At 27.4% G+C, this 22,314-nt stretch overlaps 1 protein-coding gene across 1 annotated transcript in view; it reads left to right on the forward strand.

Annotated features, from left to right (window-relative positions):
• LOC141325800 (inositol polyphosphate-5-phosphatase A-like) overlaps positions 1 to 22,314 on the forward strand; it is a gene marked incomplete at its 5' end in the record, with an annotated part of 124,550 nt that overhangs the window by 54,700 nt on the left and 47,536 nt on the right. Inside the window, 4 exons of the mRNA XM_073834531.1 lie at positions 4,056 to 4,119; positions 7,847 to 7,950; positions 13,415 to 13,574; positions 15,887 to 16,035. Coding sequence (XP_073690632.1) covers positions 4,056 to 4,119; positions 7,847 to 7,950; positions 13,415 to 13,574; positions 15,887 to 16,035 — 477 coding nt within the window. The remainder of the gene's footprint in view (positions 1 to 4,055; positions 4,120 to 7,846; positions 7,951 to 13,414; positions 13,575 to 15,886; positions 16,036 to 22,314) is intronic.

Below are 22,314 nucleotides of genomic sequence, written 5' to 3' on the forward strand. Positions count from 1 at the left end.
AAGACTGGAGTAATGATGCTGAAAATTCAGCTTTGATCACAGAAATAAATTACACTTTAACAGATGTTCACATAGAAAACATCTATTTTAACTTCTAATAATATTTCAGAATTTTTTATGTATTTTTGATCAAATAAACGCAGACCTGGTGATCAGAAGAGACTTATTTCTTGCAGCATGTTTTCTCCTGCGGGTCCTAATAAAGTCACCAGCCAACTGGCACGTAACCGGGTTTCATTTACTCGCCAAGCCAGTTTTTACTCTGGTTGGGATCTTGGCGAGTGTTGATTTTGGACTGTGCGCTTCCATGTGTGTGAAGATCAGTGAAGCAGAGAGAACCTGAGAGCGTCAGATGGCCATTCAGTCGGTCTCTAACCAGTTCTATTGTGCTCTTTTCTTGCTTCCTAACTGTATTCTCTGGGCGTTTGTATTCGGCGACGCCGGGACGTCCGTCTCCCATGACTCCTGAGCGTCTCTCCTCATCTTTAGACGCTATTGAGAGCTTTAGCCCGCAGTTTTGGGCCGCTGCATTGAGCCCCGAGCGGACAGGAAGCAGGTTTTCGCTCTTTTTAGGCCAACTTGAGGACTGGAGGTGCAAAAGCCCCTCAGAAAAGCAGTTAGTGAACTGTGAACCGCATCAAATCCCCGGCGCCTTACGCCCGCGGGCTCCGTTTGTTTGGGCCGTCGACAGACACAGAAACTGTCTGATTGTTCAGTAAAAATTAAGAATATAATCCTATTGAAGTAAATCTTTGGTCATGCTAAACTCTGACTGTGCTGCTTTGAGCGGCTCAGATCCAGCGCTTTGACAGAACCGGCTCCGGCTATAATTTACATGTTATATTTGAGCGCTGTGAACTCCTTACATAAGAAAAGAGGCCTTTTCTTCATATTCATAAGAGCCAGTTTGTGCTCTTTTGTGCTGGGGGTTATGCATAAACACATGAACTTATGAAACACCACTGACGTCACTCCATTCTGCCAACCGTATCGGCTGGGAAATGATGCATTATTGACCCGACAGTAACTAAAGTGATCATTTCAGTTGTTTTTAGATTTTTAGGTTGACTGATATGGATATTTTTGATAACCGATATCTAATGGCCAATATCAAGCCGATTATATAGGATATCACTATTTAATTTAAACATAGTAAAAACATGAATAATAATGCTGAAATGAAATCTATTTCAAAATATATTTAATTGGATGTGTTTTTGGTACTTTACTAAGTAGTGGTCAACCGATATGGATTTTTTTTTTTGGAGACCGATATCTAATAGCCGATATTTTTTAAATAGAAAAAACATATGTATGACAATTGATCAATTAAAATCTGTTTCATAATAGATTTAATTAGATGTATTTTTGGTATTTTTCTAAGTAGTGGTCAACCGATATGGCTTTTTTTTTTGGTGACCGATATCTAATAGCCGATATTTTTAAATAGTAAAAACATATGTATGACAATTGATCAATTAAAATCTGTTTAATAATATATTTAATTGGATGTGTTTTTGGTACTTTACTAAGTAGTGGTCAACCGATATGGATTTTTTTTGGTGACCGATATCTAATAGCCGATATTTTTTAAATAGTAAAAACATATGTATGACAATTGATCAATTAAAATCTGTTTCATAATAGATTTAATTAGATGTATTTTTGGTATTTTTCTAAGTAGTGGTCAACCGATATGGTTTTTTTGATGGCTGATATCTAATAGCCGATATTTTTTTTAAATAGCAAAAACACATGTATGAGAATTCCTGAAATTAAATCTGCTTCAAAACAGATTTAATTATATATATTTTTGGTACTTTACTAAGTAGTGGTCAACCGATATGGATTTTATGATGACCGATATCTAATAGCCGATATTTTTAAATAGTAAAAACACACGTATGACATTTGATGAATTAAAATCATTTTCAAAATAGATTTAATTAGATGTATTTTTGGTATTTTTCTAAATAGTGGTCAATCGATACGGATTTTTTGATGGCCGATATCTAATAGCCGTTTTTTTTTAATAGCAAAAAGACATGTATGACAATTGCTGAAATGAAATCTGTTTCAAAATATATTTAATTAGATGTATTTTTCTATTTTACTAAGTAGTGTTCAACCAATAATGGATTTTTTAATCTAAAATCTAATGGTCAATATTCATGATATCACAATATTTAATTTAAAAATAGTAAAAAAAAGCATGCGTAACAGTTGCTGAAAAGACATCAAAACAGATTTAATATGATGTATTTGGTACTTTACTAAGTAGTTGTAAAAAATCAATATAGATTTTTTGATGGCCGATGTCTAATGGCCAATATCAAACCGATTATATAGGTTATCAGTATTTAATTTAAACATATTAAAAACATGTATAATAATTACTAAAATTAAATCTATTTCAAAGTATATTTAATTAGATGTATTTTTGGTACTTTACTAAGTAGTGGTCAACCGATATGGATTTTTTTGATGGACGATATCTAATAGCCGATATTTTTTAATATGATTTTAATTAGATTTAATATGATGCATTTGCTACTTTATGTATGACAATTACCGATATACATTTTTTTTATCCAAAATCTAATGCTTGATATTCATGATATCACAATATTATTTTAAAAATAGTAAAAATGCATGCATAACAATTGCTGAAAAGAAATCAAAATTTAATATGATGTATTTGGTACTTTACTAAGTAGTAGTCCACCAATATGGATTTTTTTGATGGCCAATATCTAATGGCCAATGGCTGATATTTATGATCACAATATTTAATTTAAATATGATCAAAACACATGTATAACATTTCCTGAAATAAAATCTATTTTATTATATGTATTTAGAGGTATTTTTGTTACTTTACTAAGTAATGGTTGACCGATATGGATTTCTGATGGTTGATATCTACTGGCCAATGGCCAATATTTATAATATTCACAATATTTAATTTAAAAATAGTAAAACTCATGCATAACAATTGTTGAAATGAAATCAAAATAGATTTAATATGATATATTTGGTACTTTACTATGTAGTAGTCAACCGATATATATATTTTTGATAGCCGATACTTATGATATCACAATTTAATTTAAAAATAGTAAAAACACATGAATAGCAATTGCTTAAAAGAAACAAAATGTATTTAATATGATGTATTTGGTACTTTACTAAGTAGTAGTCAACCGATTTGTTTTTTTGATGGCTGATATAAAGCCCATTCACAATATTTAATCTAAAAGTAGTAAAACCACATGCATAACAATTGCAAAACAGATTAAATTGTGTTTGTATTTAGATGTATTTGCTTCAATATTAAGTAGTGGTCAACCGATATGGATTTATTTGATGGCCGATGGCAAATTTAAAACCAATATATATGATATCACAGTGTTTAATTAAAAAATAGCTATTGTTAAAACAAAATATATTTTAAAATTGATTTAATTAGATGTATTTAGATGTCTTTTTGCAATTTTACTAATTAGTTCTCAACCGATATGGATTTTTTGATGGCCAATATCTAATAGCCAATGGCCAACATTTATGTTATCATGACATATAATTGGAAAAATTGTAAAAACACATGCATATTATTTGCTGAAAAGAAATTAAAATATATTTAATGTGATGTGTTTGGTACTTTACTAAGTAGTAGTCCACCGATATCAATTTTGTGTTTAGATGTATTTGCTACAATATTAAGCGGTGGTCAACCGATATGGATTTATTGATGGCTGATGTTTTGGTGTAGAATAAAAATTAGTGAAAACCCAGGCATAATAATTGCTGAAATTAAAAGCATTTCAGAATAAAAGTCCAGCTTTTGACATATCGGTAATGAAAATATGCCAAATATCGGCCGATATATCGGTCCTGGTGATATATCGGTTGACCACAGTTTTCACAAAACAGGTGAAGGAATACCACAGATGCACATCTGCGGACCAGAAGATGACAGAAATATAAAGAAATTGCACTGAACCACACCTTTGTGTATCTAAGTTAAGTAATTTCTCTCTCTTTTTGTCTTTCAGGCACTCGGATGTTGCTACTTCATCCACGAATCATTGAAAAACATCCAGCAGTTTGATTTCAAAGGTACGTGTGTCCCTTTAATGCGGCGTGTCTTCAATCCCATCCGATCCAACGCGGTCAAGGTTGTTTCAGAAGCTATAAAACATGCTAAGATGGAGTAACCGATAGGAAACAGTAATGCTTATTAATATTAGGATTTAATTCATGAGATTTCAGCCTGTGCTAATAGTGCACTCAGGCTATTGGACAGTTAGCGGTGACCTCATCAGCGGTAGGGGTCAGGGGTCGCGTGTCCCGACGGTCACACTAATTAAAGCCACTCCCATTACAGCGGTGTGAGCATTAGCCCCCGCCGGACCCTGCAGCCCCGCTCAAACCCGGAGCTCTTAAAGACCACGATATCTCTCACATGATGGCCGTAATCACGCTCTCCATCAAACACAAACCCTGAGCACATCTCAGATTCCACTGCAAAGAAAGTGAAAAAAGAAAATTAAGCCTATTTTAGGGCCAGAAAAGTGTTTTTAATTAATTAATTAATTATTATGTTTTCCACAACAAATATCGACAAATTCTTAAATCAAGATGCATTTGCTGATTAAAATAAAATAAAAAATAAAAAAAATCCTATTTTCTGCTACAAATATCTAAACAGCCTTTAATCAGGATACATTGATTAGTCAAATAAAATAAATAAATAAATGTATTTCTATTTTTGGTTTGGTTTTCTACTACAATTATCAAGATTTACCAACATTTACCAATATATTTAGGAAAGTTAAAAATAAATAAATAAATAAATAAATAAGTGTAATATGTATATATTTATATTACCTTAATATTATATATTTTTTAAATAAATGTTGATTTTTTTTTTATTTGTTTAAATTCCGCTGATAACAAATATTTATATTATATTTAATAAATTAAATTCAATGTATTCCTATTTTTGGTTTTGTTTTCTGCTACAATTATCAAGATTTACCAACATTTACCAATATATTTAAGAAAGTAAAAAAATAAATAAATAAACAAGTGTAATATGTATAGTTATATTAACTAAATATTATATATTATTTTAATAAATGTTGAATTTTTTTTATTTGTTTAAATTACGCTGATAACAAATATTTATATTATATTTAATAAATTAAATTAAATGTATTTCTATTTTTTGTTTTTGTTTTCTACTGCAAATATTAAGATACATTTACTGGTAAAATAACATAGAATTACATTAAATTAAATGTATTCTTATTTTTGGTTTTATTTTCTACCACAATTATCAAGATTTACCAACATTTACCAATATATTTAAGAAAGTTAAAAATAAATAAGTGTAATATGTATATATTTATATTACCTTAATATTATATATTTTTTAAATAAATGTTGTTTTTTTTTTTTTATTTGTTTAAATTCCGCTGATAACAAATATTTATATTATATTTAATAAATTCAATTCAATGTATTCCTATTTTTGGTTTTGTTTTCTGCTACAATTATCAAGATTTACCAACATTTACCAATATATTTAAGAAAGTAAAAAATAAATAAATAAACAAGTGTAATATGTATAGTTATATTAACTAAATATTATATATTCTTTTAATAAATGTTGAATTTTTTGTATTTGTTTAAATTACGCTGATAACAAATATTTATATTATATTTAATAAATTAAATGTATTTCTATTTTTTGTTTTTGTTTTCTACTGCAAATATTGAGACACATTTACTGGTAAAATAACATAGAATTACATTAAATTAAATGTATTCCTATTTTTGGTTTTGTTTTCTGCTACAATTATCAAGATTTACCAACATTTACCAATATATTTAGGAAAGTTAAAAATAAATAAATAAGTGTAATATGTATATATTTATATTACCTTAATATTATATATTATTTTAATAAATGTTGAATTTTTTTTATTTGTTTAAATTACGCTGATAACAAATATTTATATTATATTTTATAAATTCAATTAAATGTATTCCTATTTTTTGTTTTGTTTTCTGCTACAATTATCAAGATTTACCAACATTTACCAATATATTTAAGAAAGTAAAAAAATAAATAAATAAACAAGTGTAATATGTATAGTTATATTAACTAAATATTATATATTCTTTTAATAAATGTTGATTTTTGTTTTGTATATTACCTTAATATTATATATTTTTTAAATAAATGTTGATTTTTTTTTTTATTTGTTTAAATTACGCTGATAACAAATATTTATATTATATTTAATAAATTAAATGTATTTCTATTTTTTGGTTTTGTTTTCTACTGCAAATATTAAGATACATTTACTGGTAAAATAACATAGAATTACATTTAATTAAATGTATTCTTATTTTTGGTTTTATTTTCTACCACAATTATCAAGATTTACCAACATTTACCAATATATTTAAGAAAGTTAAAAAATAAATAAGTGTAATATGTATATATTTATATTACCTTAATATTATATATTTTTTTTAATAAATGTTGATTTTTTATTTGTTTAAATTATGCTGATAACAAATATTTATATTATATTTAATAAATTAAATTAAATATATTTCTATTTTTTGTTTTGTTTTCTACTACAAATATCAAGATTAAAGTTAAATTAAATTAAATTAATAAGTGTAATATGTATATATTTATATTACCTTAATATTATATATTTTTAAATTTTTTTCTTTGGCTTTTTATTTGTTTAAATTACGCTGATAACAAGTATTTATATTGTATTTAATAAATTAAATGTATTTCTATTTTTTGTTTAGTTTTCTACTACAAATATAAAGATACATTTATTGGTCAAATGAAATAAAATTAATTGTATTCATATTTTTGTTTGTTTTTTTCTACTGCAAATATTAAAATACATTGGTACAATTACTGGTAAAAAAAAAAAAAAAAAAAAAGTATTTCTATTTTTGTTTTGTTTTCCTCTACAAATATCTGAACATCCTAAAATCAAAATACATTTACTGATAAAATAAAATAAAATAAAATACAATAAAATACAATTATTAAATTAAATATTAGTAATTAAATATTCCTATATCAAGATACATTTACTGGTAAAAAAAAAAAAAAAGTATTTCTATTTTTATTTTGTTTTCCTCTACAAATATCTAAACAGTCTTAAATCAAGATATATTTACTGGTAAAATTAAATTAAATTAAATTAAATTATTAAATAGTAAATTTTATATCTTAAATATTATATTTAAAATTTTATATTAAATGTATAAAAAATGTTATGTAATTGATTAATTTATGCTAATTAATTTATAAAAATTACTTTTGTGGTAATCACACAGAAATTAAAAAATAAATTCAAGTAAAGCATCCAGATGCATTATAGCCATGACAATGTAATAATTAAAAAAGCATAATATATTTCTTTTACCTTAATATATATATATTTTTGTTAAATAAACGTTGAAACACTTTTTAAAAATATTATTTTATTAAATAAATGTTAAAATGTTGTTGTTGTTTTTTTAGCACTTTTTTATTTTTCGATTTGGCTTTATATTTGTTTAAATGATGCAGATAACAAATATTTATACTATACTTAAAAAGACAGAGAAAATATATTTTTTATTCTCAGTTGGGCTTTGAAAGCTGTAATTTTAATAAATTAAAAATCTTCTAATGCGAATGTAAAATGAGGTGTAATGTGAAGAGATGTGTGTGCGACCAGTAGGTGGCGCAGTCGTCCTGATCAGTGTCTCTGAAGTGTGTTTGCGTGTCAATGAGTGCTGTTTTATTCCTCCTCAGCCAAGAAGTTCAGGAAGGTGGTTGGTAAGGAGGTTCATTCGGACACTCTGCCCAGCACAGCCACGCTGGAGAAGGAGAAGTTTCCTAAAGACTATTTCCCTGAGGTGCGTCATGATCAAACAATCAACCTCATGTTTGTCTGCTTCACTCACATTTCTCACATCAAGCTCTGGATTGAAATTTCAGGTTCATATTGAGAGCAAAACGACTCGAGTCAGAAATCATTACAGCCCTGAATACTGCATCCCTGCTTAATTTGGTTCACAGTGAAAATGACTCACCTTTATGTCCTACCAGACCTGTAAGAACTTCAGCACAAATTAAGATGTTTTTGTTGAAATCTGAGAGCTTTCTGACCTTCCATAAACACAAAAAACAAAAACAAAATAGCAACTTTATTTAATAATTTTTGGGTAAACTGTCGCTTTAAATTATTTAAAAATAAAAAATAATAAAACAAATGAAATAAAAAATAAAAAACTTTTAAAAATCTGTTAAAAAATAAATGCAAATTAAAAATAATGTAAGTTAATATTAATTGATAAAAAAAAAAAAAAATAAAATAAAAGAAAGTAAAAAAAAAATATTTAAAAAAATAAATGAGAATTAAAAGTAGTTTAAGTATAATTAATAGTAATTAATTATAGTAATAGTTTAATAGTAATTAATATTAACTGAAATATATTCACAACAATGATGACAATTTTCATTTTTGGGTGAAATGTCATTTTAAATAATTTAAAAATACAACATAATAATAATAATAAAGTAAAAAATATTTTAAAAATAAATGAAAATAAAAAATTATTTAAGTTAATAGTAATTATTATTTACTGACCTTTATTCAACAGTGATGACATTTTTATTTTGGGTAAACTATCGAAAATCGTAAATCTCGTAAATCATTTAAAAATAATAAAATTAAAAAATATATGTAAAAAATATTTTTAAAAAGAAATGAAAATTAATTAAAATTAATTTTTTTTTAGGTTAATAGTAATTAATATTAACTGAACTTTATTCAACAATGATGACAATTTTCATTTTTGGGTGAACTGTCGCTTTAAATCATTAAAAAATAATAATAATGATGATAAAACAAACAAAATAAAAGTGAATAAACACATTTCCCCCTGCATTAATTATTAGTTTTGTTTAATATCTTGATTTAAGGATGCTTGGATATTTGTAGTGGAAAACAAAAAATTTGAATTTTATTTTATTTCATTTTACCAGTAAATGTATCTTGATTTAAGGATGTTTAGATATTTATAGTGAAAAACACAAACAAAATAGGAATATTTATTTGTTTATGTATTTATTTAAAAAGATACATTTATTTAAGATGTAAAGTAAAATAAAATAAGATAAAGAAATAATAAAATAAAATAAATGTATTCCTTTTTTTGTTTTCCAGTACTTGTAGTGAGAAAAAAAAAAAACATTTTTATTTTATGTTTTATTTTATTTATTTTGTTTTACCAGTAAATGTATCTTGATTTAAGGATGTTAAGATATTTGTAGTTGAAAACAAAACAATAAGAATGAATTTTATTTTATTTTATTTTATTTTACCAGTAAATGTATCCTGATTTAAGGATGCTTAGATATTTGTAGTGGAAAACAAAAAAATATAGGAATACATTTTTATTTAATTTTATTATTAAAATTAATTTTGTTTTATTTTACCAATAAATGTATCTTGATTTAAGGATGTTCAGATACTTGTAGTGGAAAAAAAAATAGGAATACATGTTATTTTATTTTATTTTATTTTACCAGTAAATGTATCTTGATTTAAGGATTTTAAGATATTTGTAGTTGAAAACAAAACAATAAGAATACATTTTATTTTAATTTATTTTTATCTATTTATTTATTTTTATTTTTTTACCAGTAAATGTATCTTGATTTAAGAATGTTAAGATATTTGTAGTTGAAAACAAAACAATAAGAATGAATTTTTTATTTTATTTTATTTTATTTTACCAGTAAATGTATCTTGATTTAAGGATGTTTAGATATTTGTAGTGGAAAACAAAACAATAAGAATGAATTTTTTATTTTATTTTATTTTATTTTATTTTATTTTATTTTATTTTATTTTATTTTATTTTATTTTATTTTACCAGTAAATGTATCCTGATTTAAGGATGTTAAGATATTTGTAGTTGAAAACAAAACAATAAGATTTTATTTTATTTTATTTTATTTTATTTTATTTTATTTTATATCTTATTTTATTTTAATTATTTTTTTTTACCAGTAAATGTATCTTGATTTAAGAATGTTAAGATATTTGTAGTTGAAAACAAAACAATAAGCTTTTATTTTATTTTATTTTATTTTATTTTATTTTACCAGTAAATGTATCCTGATTTAAGGATGCTTAGCTATTTGTGGTGGAAAAAAAAAAAAAAATAGGAATACATTTATTTATTTATTTGTATTTATTTATTTTACCAGTAAATGTATCTTAATTTAAGGATGTTACGATATTTGTAGTGGAAAACAAAAAAGAAAAAAATAGTTTTATTTTATTTTATTTTTTATTATTTTATTTTATTTTACCAGTAAATGTATCTTGATGTAAGAATATTTGGATATTTATATTGAAAAACAAAACAAAATATGAATATTTATTATTTATTTATTTATTTTATTTTTATTGTGATGCATGCAACATTTAATGACATGACTGTGAATCAAAGAGTTTCTGCTCAGAGATCTAAGACCTTTTTTGGTTTCCACCTGAATGAACGCTGTAATGTGTTTGGATGATGTTGGAGTGTGATTTGGTGTTTGATGTGAGTGTTGTGTAGAGCTGATATACTAATAAAGAGCTCACGTCACCCAGATGCTCGTCTCCCATCCGTCTCCCACACTCCGGCAAACAGCGGCTCGTAAATGTATGCAAAAACAGCGGCGTGGCCTTTCACGCGCCGCTAGCTGCGGTTCCGCACGAGGCCGACGGCGGCGCTTCCTCCTGATGAGAAAACAATTACGTTTACAGAAGCGGCGCACCTTCGCCGGCCAGAGAAAACAGAAAGAGAAAAGTTTGCATTGATGCATTGATTTACGCGCCGCTGAATCTCCGGAGAGCGGCACTCCACATAATGTTGGGCCGTTTAAAGCAGCAGATTTGTGTAGTCTATCAAGGGCTTTCTCGCTCGCTGGTGAGAAATCGCTTGTTATCGTAGATCACAGATACGGCTCCGGCCTCTTATGAAAGATGAATTAATTTCACTAATGCTTTAATGCAGGTTTCTCATGAGGCGGGCAGGCTGGCGATAACCTCGGCTTCATCCGTGATTTATGCCGTCTTTTAGTAGATGAAACCGCCCGGATTCGCCATCCATCTGCTTCCCTAAAGGAATCCTATTAACGGCGGCTCCGGGACACGCAGCGCTGTTTGGACGCCGACGCTCCGTGTTTTGGACGCTTCTAGCTGCGCCTCGTGTGCTTTGAGGATCTTTAACACACGTCCAAACCGCTGCAGTCTGTGGGACGAAACGAAATGAACATTAAAAACAAAACAAAATTAAATATATCTGCAGCTGGTGGATGGGTCACATTAAATGAACTTACAATTAAAATAAAATATGAAATGAAATTAAATAAAATGCTAAATTCTAAAATAAAATAAAAAGTAAAAATAAAAGAAAATATTAAATGAAATAAAATGCTAAATTATAAAATAAAGTAAAATAAAATAAAAAGTGAAATAAAATATTAAATGAAATGAAATGCTAAATTATAAAATAAAGTAAAATAAAATAAAAAGTAAAATAAAATATGAAATTAAATGAAATGCTAAATTATAAAATAAAGTAAATAAAATAAAATAAGTGAAATAAAATATGAAATTAAATTAAATAAAATGCTAAATTATAAAATAAAATAAAAAGTAAAAATAAAACAAAATATTAAATGAAATAAAATGCTAAATTATAAAATAAAGTAAAATAAAATAAAAAGTGAAATAAAATATTAAATGAAATGAAATGCTAAATTATAAAATAAAGTAAAAGAAAATAAAAAGTGAAATAAAATATTAAATGAAATGCTAAATTATAAAATAAAGTAAAAGAAAATAAAAAGTAAAATAAAATATGAAATTAAATAAAATGCTAAATTATAAAATAAAGTAAATAAAATAAAATAAGTGAAATAAAATAAAATATGAAATGAAATTAAATAAAATGCTAAATTATAAAATAATAAAAAGTAAAAATAAAACAAAATATTAAATGAAATAAAATGCTAAATTATAAAATAAAGTCAAATAAAATAAAAAGTGAAATAAAATATTAAATGAAATGAAATGCTAAATTATAAAATAAAGTAAAAGAAAATAAAAAGTGAAACAAAATATTAAATGAAATAAAATGCTACATTATAAAATAAAATAAAATAAAATAAAAAGTAAAATTAAATATGAAATTAAATTAAATGCTAAATTATAAAATAAAGTAAAAAGTGAAATAAAATAAAATATGAAATGAAATAAAATAAAATGCTAAATTATAAAATAAAATGCTAAATTATAAAATAAAGTAAAATAAAATAAAAAATGAAATCAAATATGAAATGAAATAAAATAAAATGCTAAATTATAAAATAAAGTAAAATAAAATAAAAAGTGAAATAAAATATTAAATGAATAAAAAAGCTAAATTATAAAATAAAGTGAAATAAAATATTACATGAATTAAAATGTTACATTATAAAATAAAGTAAAAGATACGTCTACTGGAAATGCTAATTTAAAAAATAACTTAATTAATTAATTAAAGTCAAATAAAAACTAAAAAAAATAAAATAATAATTATTAAATGAAAATTAAATGTATTCCTATTTTTTTTTTTTTTTTACTAAAAATATCTAAACATCTTTAAATCAAGATACATTTACTGGAGAAGCAAATTGTAAATAAATAAATTAATTTATTTATTAATTAAAATAAATTAAATTAAATTAAAATTTATTCCTATTTTTGTTTTGTTTTTTACCAAAAATATCTAAAAATCTTTAAAACAAGACACATTTACTGGAGATGCAAATTGAAATGAAGTAAAATTAAAAATGTATTCCTGTTTTTGTTTTGTTTCCCACTACAAATATCTAAACATCCTTAAATCAAGAAATAAAATAAAATATATAATAAAATAAAAATATTTTCCTATTTTTTCTTTTACACTGCAAATATCGAAACATCCTCAAATCAAGATACAGTAACTGGAGATAATAAAATAATAAAATAAAATGAGATGATAGATCTGTCAGTGGGGATGAAAACTTGTATTCCCTTGAAATTAGCTTGATTTTTCTGACTCCATCTGCAGATATTTGTTTTTATTTTAATCATAAACTCACTTCATTTTGATCAATTTCCCATTAAAACAAGATTTTTTTTTGTCTCAAATCATCTTAATTTGAGAATTTTCACTAGAAAACAAAGTTACTTTTTTGTAGTGTGATAAGAAGATGCAGCAAAAGTCACTTCCATATTGTCCTGATATTAAAGATATATGGAGAGCACATATCAGTGTATAGTGTCCCCTTCAGTTGATTCCTTCCATCTTCTTGAGTTTTGGTTTCTGGAGTGTCTTCATCAATGAGCCTCAGTGTGTCAAACATGTGGATGACATCACCCGCATTCCCCGTTTGATTGACAGCTGGCGCTTTCACCAGCAGCCAATCAGAAAGGAGGCGGCTCTGATTGATGGTGTGTGGCGTGTTTGTACCCTTGACTCCACACACGCCTGATGTTCTGTGGGTTTGTGTAATGAGCGCGTGACCCGTCTCCTCTTTAGGGCCCGTGTGTGCGGCGCTCCTGAGTTATGGCTTTAAGTGCTGCTCCAGAAAGCGGGACAATATTAATTGAAACGCTGAATAAGAGAGAAGCGGACAGAACAACAGGCTTGTGAAAGGTCGAGCTGATGCATTTTGTCATGTTGCTGTGTTTAATCAGCTCTTTCGATGGATTTGATGTACATCTGCTGCTCTTCAGTCGTCATGAAGGAGATGTTGGATATCAGACTGAGAAAAGAAGCGTTGTGTTTGATTTCACATCAGTGACAGAGAAAATACTTTTCATTTAGACAGTTGATTTATTTATTTTATTTTTTTATTTTATTGTAATATGTAAAATTTAATTTAATTATTCTAATTAAATTTATTTTAGTTTCTCAAACCATGCTTTTTATGATGACTAATTTTATCTTATTGTAATATATTATTTTACTTTTAAAAAAATTCTCTAAAACAATTTATTCTTGTTTTATTATAACATAATATAATATAATATAATATAATATAATATAATATAATATAATCTTTTTTTAAATATTTTTTTAATTTTGTAATATTAAATAATTGAATTTAATCTATTTTTACTGATATTTTATTTTGTATTTTATTTTATTTTGACTAATTTATTTTGATTTTTTTATTATAATATAATGTTATTTTATTATATTTTAAACCAATTTATTCCTGTTTTATTATAATATAATATTTTATTTTATCTTTATTTAATTTTCTTATATATATTTTTACTAATATTATTTTATTGTGTTTTATTATAATATATTTTATTTAATTTTGACTCATTTATTTTATGATGTAATGATTATTTTATTATATTTTAAAACAATTTTGTCCTGTTTTATTATAATATAATATTATATCATTTTATTTTTTTCTTATTTTGTAAAATTATATAATTTAATTTATTTTTACTTATTATTTTGTTTTATTATAATATATTTAATTTAATTTAATTTTGACTATTTTATGATGTTTTATTATAATATAATATTATATAAGTGTTATTTTATTTTTCTTATTGCATAATATTATATAATGTAATAATGTATTTTTTATTATATAATTTTATTTTGTATTATTATAATATATTTTATTTTGACTAATTTATTTTATGATTTTTTTTATTAGGATATTATTTTCCACCTTTTTTTACATTTTATTTTCACAATTTAATTATGAAGGGCCAGATTACTTAAAATTAAATCATTAAATAAATGTTGACAAAAAAATTTGTATATTTTATATATTTCATTTTATTTGTCCTATTTTTATCTTTATCTTACTTTAATTTGATGATTTATTTTATTTTTACTACGTTTATTAGAATATATAATTTATTTATTTTTTAAAAAATATATTTTTATTATAATATTATTTACATTTTTTACTTCATTTTATTTGAACTAATTCTTCTTTTAATATATTGCAATATTATTATATATTTTTTATTTTATTTTATTGTAGTTTTATTTATAACAATAAATGTTAATATAATTATTTATTTTATTTTTATTAAACTTGTTTTGTCTTATTTTATTATAATGTTATTATAATGCTGTTTTTATTTTATTTTAAATAATTGAATCTTATTTTATGTTTTATATTCTATATTTTTAATTAAATTTTATTTCTCCTGTTTTTATCCAGATTCAGACCAGATTGTCTCTTAAACTGTTCTTAATTCAGTTTGATTTTTTTATTATAATATAACAATATTTTATTATATTTTAAACCAATTTATTCCTGTTTTATTAAAATATTTTATTATATAATTTTTATTTTATTTTGTTATTTTATTTTTCTTGTTGTATAATATTCTTTTATTTTAAATAATTTAATCCTATTTTATTTTTTATATTCTATATTTTTAATTTCATTTTATTTCTCCTGTTTTTATCCAGATTGTCTCTTAAACTGGTCTCAATTCAGTTTGATTTGCATTATTTTTAGCTTTCACATTATTGCGCTTCACTTTGCCGCCCCTGAAGTGAATGGAACGTGAAATCTGAGATTCGGTTGGCCGTTCGGGGCGTAAATGTCTCAGAGGAGTGTGTCAGTGCATGAAGTGTTGTTTAATCTGAGCGCAGACAGATGGGCGTTTGGGCGCTGCTCTTCATCAATCACAGCCGCTGTTTATTAGTTATTACTCAGCCGCCGTTTGTGTCTTTATGTGAGAGCAGCCGTGCTGTTATTTATGATCCGCCGCAGAAGGTCAGCCGATGAGATTCACCCGATCCGTGACGCTCCTGACCCGTGATCGAGGGCGAACGGGCCGCCGGACGCCGGAGATGAGATTATGTGCCTCTTCTCCGCGGCTCGATCCCGCGCTGACCCGCCGCTCGTCTGCGTTCATCACTGTCACCCGCCGCACCGCTGACCTTTACAGACTACAGCTGCGTCCACCAACCTGACCGCGTTCAGAACAATACTTCACTTCTATGCTCTTTTATGATATTTTGTCTAGTTAGGTCTTTCTTAGACTACATTTGCAGTGTTTCCCGCCCCTCCAACGGCAAGTTCGTTTTATTTTCGATATAGCGCCAGATCACAATAGAAGTCATTTAAAGGTGCCATAGAATGCATTGAAACAATATTTTAAATTGTTCTCTGATATCTGCATAGAAGGTATATGGCATAGGAAAGTAGTGTTGTTTTTAGCGGCAGATTTTAATTTTAGTTTTAGTCTAGTCTTTGTGTGAAGCTGTCATTTTAGTTTTTATTAGTTTTAGTCAGGTTCACACTCTTTTTAGTCTAGTCAAGTTTTAGTCGACTAAAAGTCTGAGCATTTTAGTCTCATTTTAGCCAGAATTACCCATGACTATTTTCGTCTAGTTTTAGTCAACGAAAATTGTATTTTAGTCTATTTTTAGCAATTTTATTTAACCCAGTCAATATAGAATAAGTACCTAATAGTATAGACGAAACCAAAGTTTTCTTTTAGCCAAACCCATTTCAAACAAGGTTATCTTATTACAGTATTGTTACCTTATAAGCTCAAGAATACATCCATTCCAGACATGGAAGATGCTCTAATTTGAAGTTACAACATTTATTTTACCTACCAAACATGTTAGAAGTACACACACATAAATTGAAGTAAAATAAATAAAAACTAAAACTAAAATGAATAAAATGGCATCACATGACAATGCCAGAAAAAAAATTATACATTCAAGTTCAACAAACGTGACTGCTTCGTATTCTGATTCAAACAACACAAACCCCTTGCGCAGGTTTCAAGTGTCATTCGCTTCTTTATTAAGAATAATTCATAATACAAATAAATATGTAGGTGTAGTTTTGTGCATGTTCATTTTGTAGTGATTCCCGCTTCAAAAGCACTTCTGATTAATAATAATATTAGTCAATTTAACAATATTCTTAATTTACTTTGAGCATCTATGGCTACACAAATCATGCTTGTACTTTTATAAGTTTATTTACAGATTAATTAATTTGTGTAAGTAAAATATTTCTTCTGGTTTTCGTAACACAAATTGATTCATTTTATGAAACTGTCCAAAAATCGCTTTGACATCTGGGACATAAAAGAAACGTTTTCCACCTTTGACCACTAGATGTCATTAGAGTACAGCGTGTTGAAAAGCTTCGAGTAATGAAGCTTTTTACGATACAGTTGAGGGGAACGCTTCGGTGCTTCAAAAAGCTTCATTTTCCCATCACTACTAAAAAGCAGGGAAAAAATGTATGAGTCGTTTCTTCTTTCTCTCCCAAAGACGAACCACAGATGACCGGCCATCGGTCCCTTTCTCTGTGTCAGACTTAACTTTGTTTGTAGTCGTCTTCTAGATAATGCTACGAGTGGGGCTTGAGTCCATTTACAACCCTAGGATTTGTCCCTAGAATGAAATGCTCTGTTATTGCCTTATTTGGAAGGTTCCTGCATAATAATGAGGAGCTCTGCTCTGATTGGCTGTCTCACAGAGCTGCTCGCTCTCACACAGCTGTAAGGAATTCAGTTGTATTCATTTGCTACAACTGTTATAGCTCTACAATTAATATATATATATATATAAAATAATATTATTTTGTCATATGTACGGTGTACATTTTAGGACAACGAAAAGATGTCATGCCTCAGACTAAAAGGCGTCAGTCACAGGACAAAATGGCATTGTGCCTCAGACTGAAAGGCTTCAGGTCTTAGGAAAAACAACGTCAGGTGTCAGGTCTCGTACAATTAGACATCGGACGAAACGGACTCAGATTAAAATGAGGTGCTGATGCCTTTTATTCTGAGTCTGAGGCATGACACCTTTTCGTTGTATGGCTGAGGTCTGAGGATGTCCTAAAATGTACACCGTACACATGCGTGATTCCTGAATTTATAAACAAAAACTTAGTTTTGAAGTGCATTCGTTATGTTTGTATAAGAAAATTTGTTAACCTAGCCTATTAAGTAGATTTAATATTCTTGATGATTTTTAGAAGAAGTTAAAAGTTAAGAAAAAAGGAACTAGCTTGTAGTCTATATATATTTAGGGCTATAGGCTAATCTTTTTCTTAACTTTTATTACACTGTAGATCGAAATAAAATAACTCTTGATCATATTTAACATCGGAGAATCACTGACATCATTTAGAGTAAACCTGCTTCGAAAACGAAACTATTTTAATCTGTATAAAGTAGAGATGCTCCGATCAGCATTTTTGGGGCCGATCACCGATTACCGATCACCAAGATCACAGAATGGCAGGAGAATGGGAATCTTTGATCTATAATCTAGCAGAGTTTGCACCATTTGTAGAAATGAAACTAACTCTAAATTAACTATATTGAAGAAAAAAACCTCTAGAAATAGGCTACAGTCAAGATCTTGAAGAACCACCAAGTTAGGGTTAAGTTGCTGATGCCTTCCCTGCTGAAAAAAACATGCTGGTCCTTTGCTGATTTATGCTGGTCATGTTGCTGGTCAAGGACCACATTAACCAGCCAAAGAACCAGCATGAACCAGCAAAGGACCAGCATAAACCAGCTAAAACCAGCATCCCAGCACCAAAACATACCTAAGCAGCATATGCTGTTTTTTTCACCAGGGTTTGACGATAGCAAGACGATTATTAATATTATCCGTCAAAAAGGCGCCTAACTTTAGCGATGCAGTGCAGAGAGTCGGTTCTAGGATGCTTCAGAAACTTGTCGCGCCGCATGGGGAAGAGATTTATTTATATTAAAGTGCACCTCGCACTAGACTAGGCTATGTCCTTTGATATTGTAAATGTTCTTTGCTTGTTATTTGTAGCTGCTTTTTAAGATGGTGTAAGGGTTATATTATCCAGCATTGCAGTCATTAGGATAAAGGTAGTAAAATGTGGTTTAGGCTGAATTAAATATGATATATCAGAATCTGTCTGTGTAGGAAACATAAACATTCACCTCAGTAACATTTATGTGTTCATTAGAATTACGATGCGATAAAATGGCGCTAAACATACACACGTGAATTACACGCGCACCATTTCTCCTCATTCTATATGGACTGAACTACACTACAACATGAACTGATGACAACAATCAGACATACAGCGGTAACATTATTGCAATATGACGGGTATAGAAAGATACATTCATTTACATTCAAGCACGCACATTCACCACTCAGAATGAAACCGAAAGTATACTTCTCCGGCAAAACTACAGTCAGCGCTCTGTACACGCAAAACTTAGTCACATGCCCAAGAACAAGACTACCCTTACAAAACTAATAAAGAATTTAGTACTCATGTTGCATGTTGCCACTGGTAAGCTCCGCTCTGCTGTTGTTTACCTAGGCGCCGTGCATGCACGTGTGAAAAAGTTGCGCGAGTAATTTACGTCAAGTGATCGGCTTTTTCGATCGCTTTTGGGGTTCGCCGATCAAGCTTTTTACCCAATATCGGCCGATCATGATCGGTTGCCGATCAATCGGAGCATCACTAGTATAAAGGAAAGACAAAATAAATCACAACAAGAACAATCTGTATTTTTCTTGTAATCAAGAACATTTCTTTTGACAAAATTACCTAATTAATGCCAAATGACGCATCTCCACCGCATAACCGCTGCTGTCAGTCGCAAATATTAAACATGTGGGTCAGGAAGTGTGTATTTTCTTGATTACGATATTTTCTTTTCTTTTTTTTTGTGGTCATGGAGTTTTTAGGACATGGAGGCACAAGCGCGATCAGTTTTATTTTTTTCAGTGGAAACTATTTAACCGTTTTTTTTTTGTCAGACATGATAAATATATATGTAGAAAGCTTTAAATCGAAAACAACAACTTTTTTAATACAGTGCCTTGCGAAAGTATTCATACTCCTTTTTTTTTTGGTAAGTTTTGTTTTGTTGCAGCATTATGTTAAACTGCTTTAAATTACTTTTTCCCCACATCAATCTACATCTCATACTCCATAATGACAGCACAAAACAGGTTTGTAACAACTTTGCAAATTTATTAGAAATAAAAAACTGAAAAGATCCTGTTGCATAAGTATTCATACCCCTTTCTGGGACACTGGAAATGTATCTCAGGAGCATTCATATTGCTTCTAGATGTTCCTACACTTGGAGTGGAGTTAAACTGTGGCAAATTCATGTGAATGAGTCTGATTTAGAAAGACACACACCTCTCAGAAAAGGTCTAACAGCTGAAAATGCAGATCAGAGCAAAAACCAAGATAACTGCCTGTAGAGCTCAGAGACAGACTTGCGTTAAGGCCATGATCTAGAGAAGAGTTCAGAAACAAATCTGCTGCATTGAAGGTTGACAGAAGCATTCTCCATAATGGAAGACGATTGGAACAACTAGGACTCTAGAAAATGTCCAAGCTGACAGAGATGGAGAGGAGAAAAGGTGAGGCAAAGAATGGCAGATAATTGCCAAATGCAGATGTGCAAAGATGCTCACATCAGACCCAAAAACACTTGAGGCTGTAAAGCTGCTTCAACTGTGTACTGAGTTAAGGGTATGAATACTTATGCAATGCACTTATTTCAGTGTTTTATTTTTAATGCATTTGTAAAATTTGCAAATCTGGTTTGTGCTTTGTCATTATTATGGTGTATGGAGTATTGATGTGGGGAAAACTCATTTAAAGCAGTATAACATAATGCTGCAACAAAACAAAACGTGAACAAAATGAAGGGGTATGAATACTTTTGCAAGGCACTGTAGTTCGTCTGATGGACACTTTGCCGAAGCGATGGCACGGAACACAACGTTAAAGACATTTTATGTTAAAATGAGGAGTATGAATATATTTTGGGTTTGTTATGAAACTGTATTTGTATTGCAGGCTGCTGTAGAATATGACAATGATTTTCTCAGAGGAGAAGTGTGTTAAGTTCGCTGTAGCCCATAGCGGATGAACTGAAGTATGCAAATGTAATGTGACTTGATCGAGTTAATCTTGTCCGAATGTCGGCTGAAAGATGTGAGGAGCAATCAAATCTCTCTCAGGCCTTTCATTTGCATCAGAGTTTTTAAATGAAATCAGTCAATTTGTAATTATGTGACCCGGCCGGTAATTAGTTTATTCATCGCTGCAGTTAACTCCCCATTAGAGAGCTTATTTATTTATTTGTCTGTGCTTTGGTAATCAGGACTCTCACAGAATCAATTTGTCTCTCATTTAATAATGTTGAGAGTCATGTGATCCTGTGGTTTACTGCTGAACTCAGTTACTCAAGAACACAGACTCGATCACATTTTCTTCATCTTTTGCCGCGTTGTGTTTGATTTCTGAACTGTGAAAGAGAAAGTGTTTATTAACTGGTTTTTGCAGGCTTTGTTTTTGTCTGTTCAGGGTTCAGTATAAACACTGATAAAGTGGATTTACACTGCCACTGGCTTACAATTTTATTTTATTTATTTTATTTTATTTTGTATTTCTTCGTTTATATGTAGTCTATATTTTGTATTTTATTATTATCTATATTTTTATTTTATTTTTTATTTATTTATATTTATATCAAAATTTTATTTATTTTGTATTTATTTATAATCAAATGTAATATATTTTTGACTATTTTTGATTTTATTTTGTTTTTCTAATTTGACCATTTTTACTTTTATTTTTATTTTTATTTTAGCTAATATTTTATTTTAAGTAATTTAGTTTTGTTTTATTTTAATGTAATATTGTTATATATTTTTTATTCTATTTTATTAATTTGTGTGTTTATATATTTTTTTCTATATTCTATATTTTGTATTTTATTTATTGTTATCTATATAATCTACATTTTTATTTTATTTCAATTTATTTATATTTATATATAATTATTATATGTATTTTGTATATATTATTATTATTATATATATTTTTTTTTCTTCTAATTTTATAATAGATTATTGGAATGTACTTATTTATTTTATTTTTACTTAGTTTATTATATACTTTAGAATATATTATTTCATTTGGACTAATTGGTTTTTTATTTTTATTATAATCTTGTTTTATTATAATACTGTTATTTTTTATTCTATTGTATTTGCCTTATTTATAATAATATAATTAAATTTAAATTAATTTATTATTTAATTATTTATTAATACTTAGCGTATTATAATATTATTATAATGCTTTTTTATTTTATTTTAAATACTTGAGTCTTTATTAGAATAAACTGTTTT

Source organism: Garra rufa, chromosome 2 (assembly GCF_049309525.1).
Source record: "Garra rufa chromosome 2, GarRuf1.0, whole genome shotgun sequence".
In the NCBI taxonomy this organism is placed as follows: Eukaryota; Metazoa; Chordata; class Actinopteri; order Cypriniformes; family Cyprinidae; genus Garra; species Garra rufa.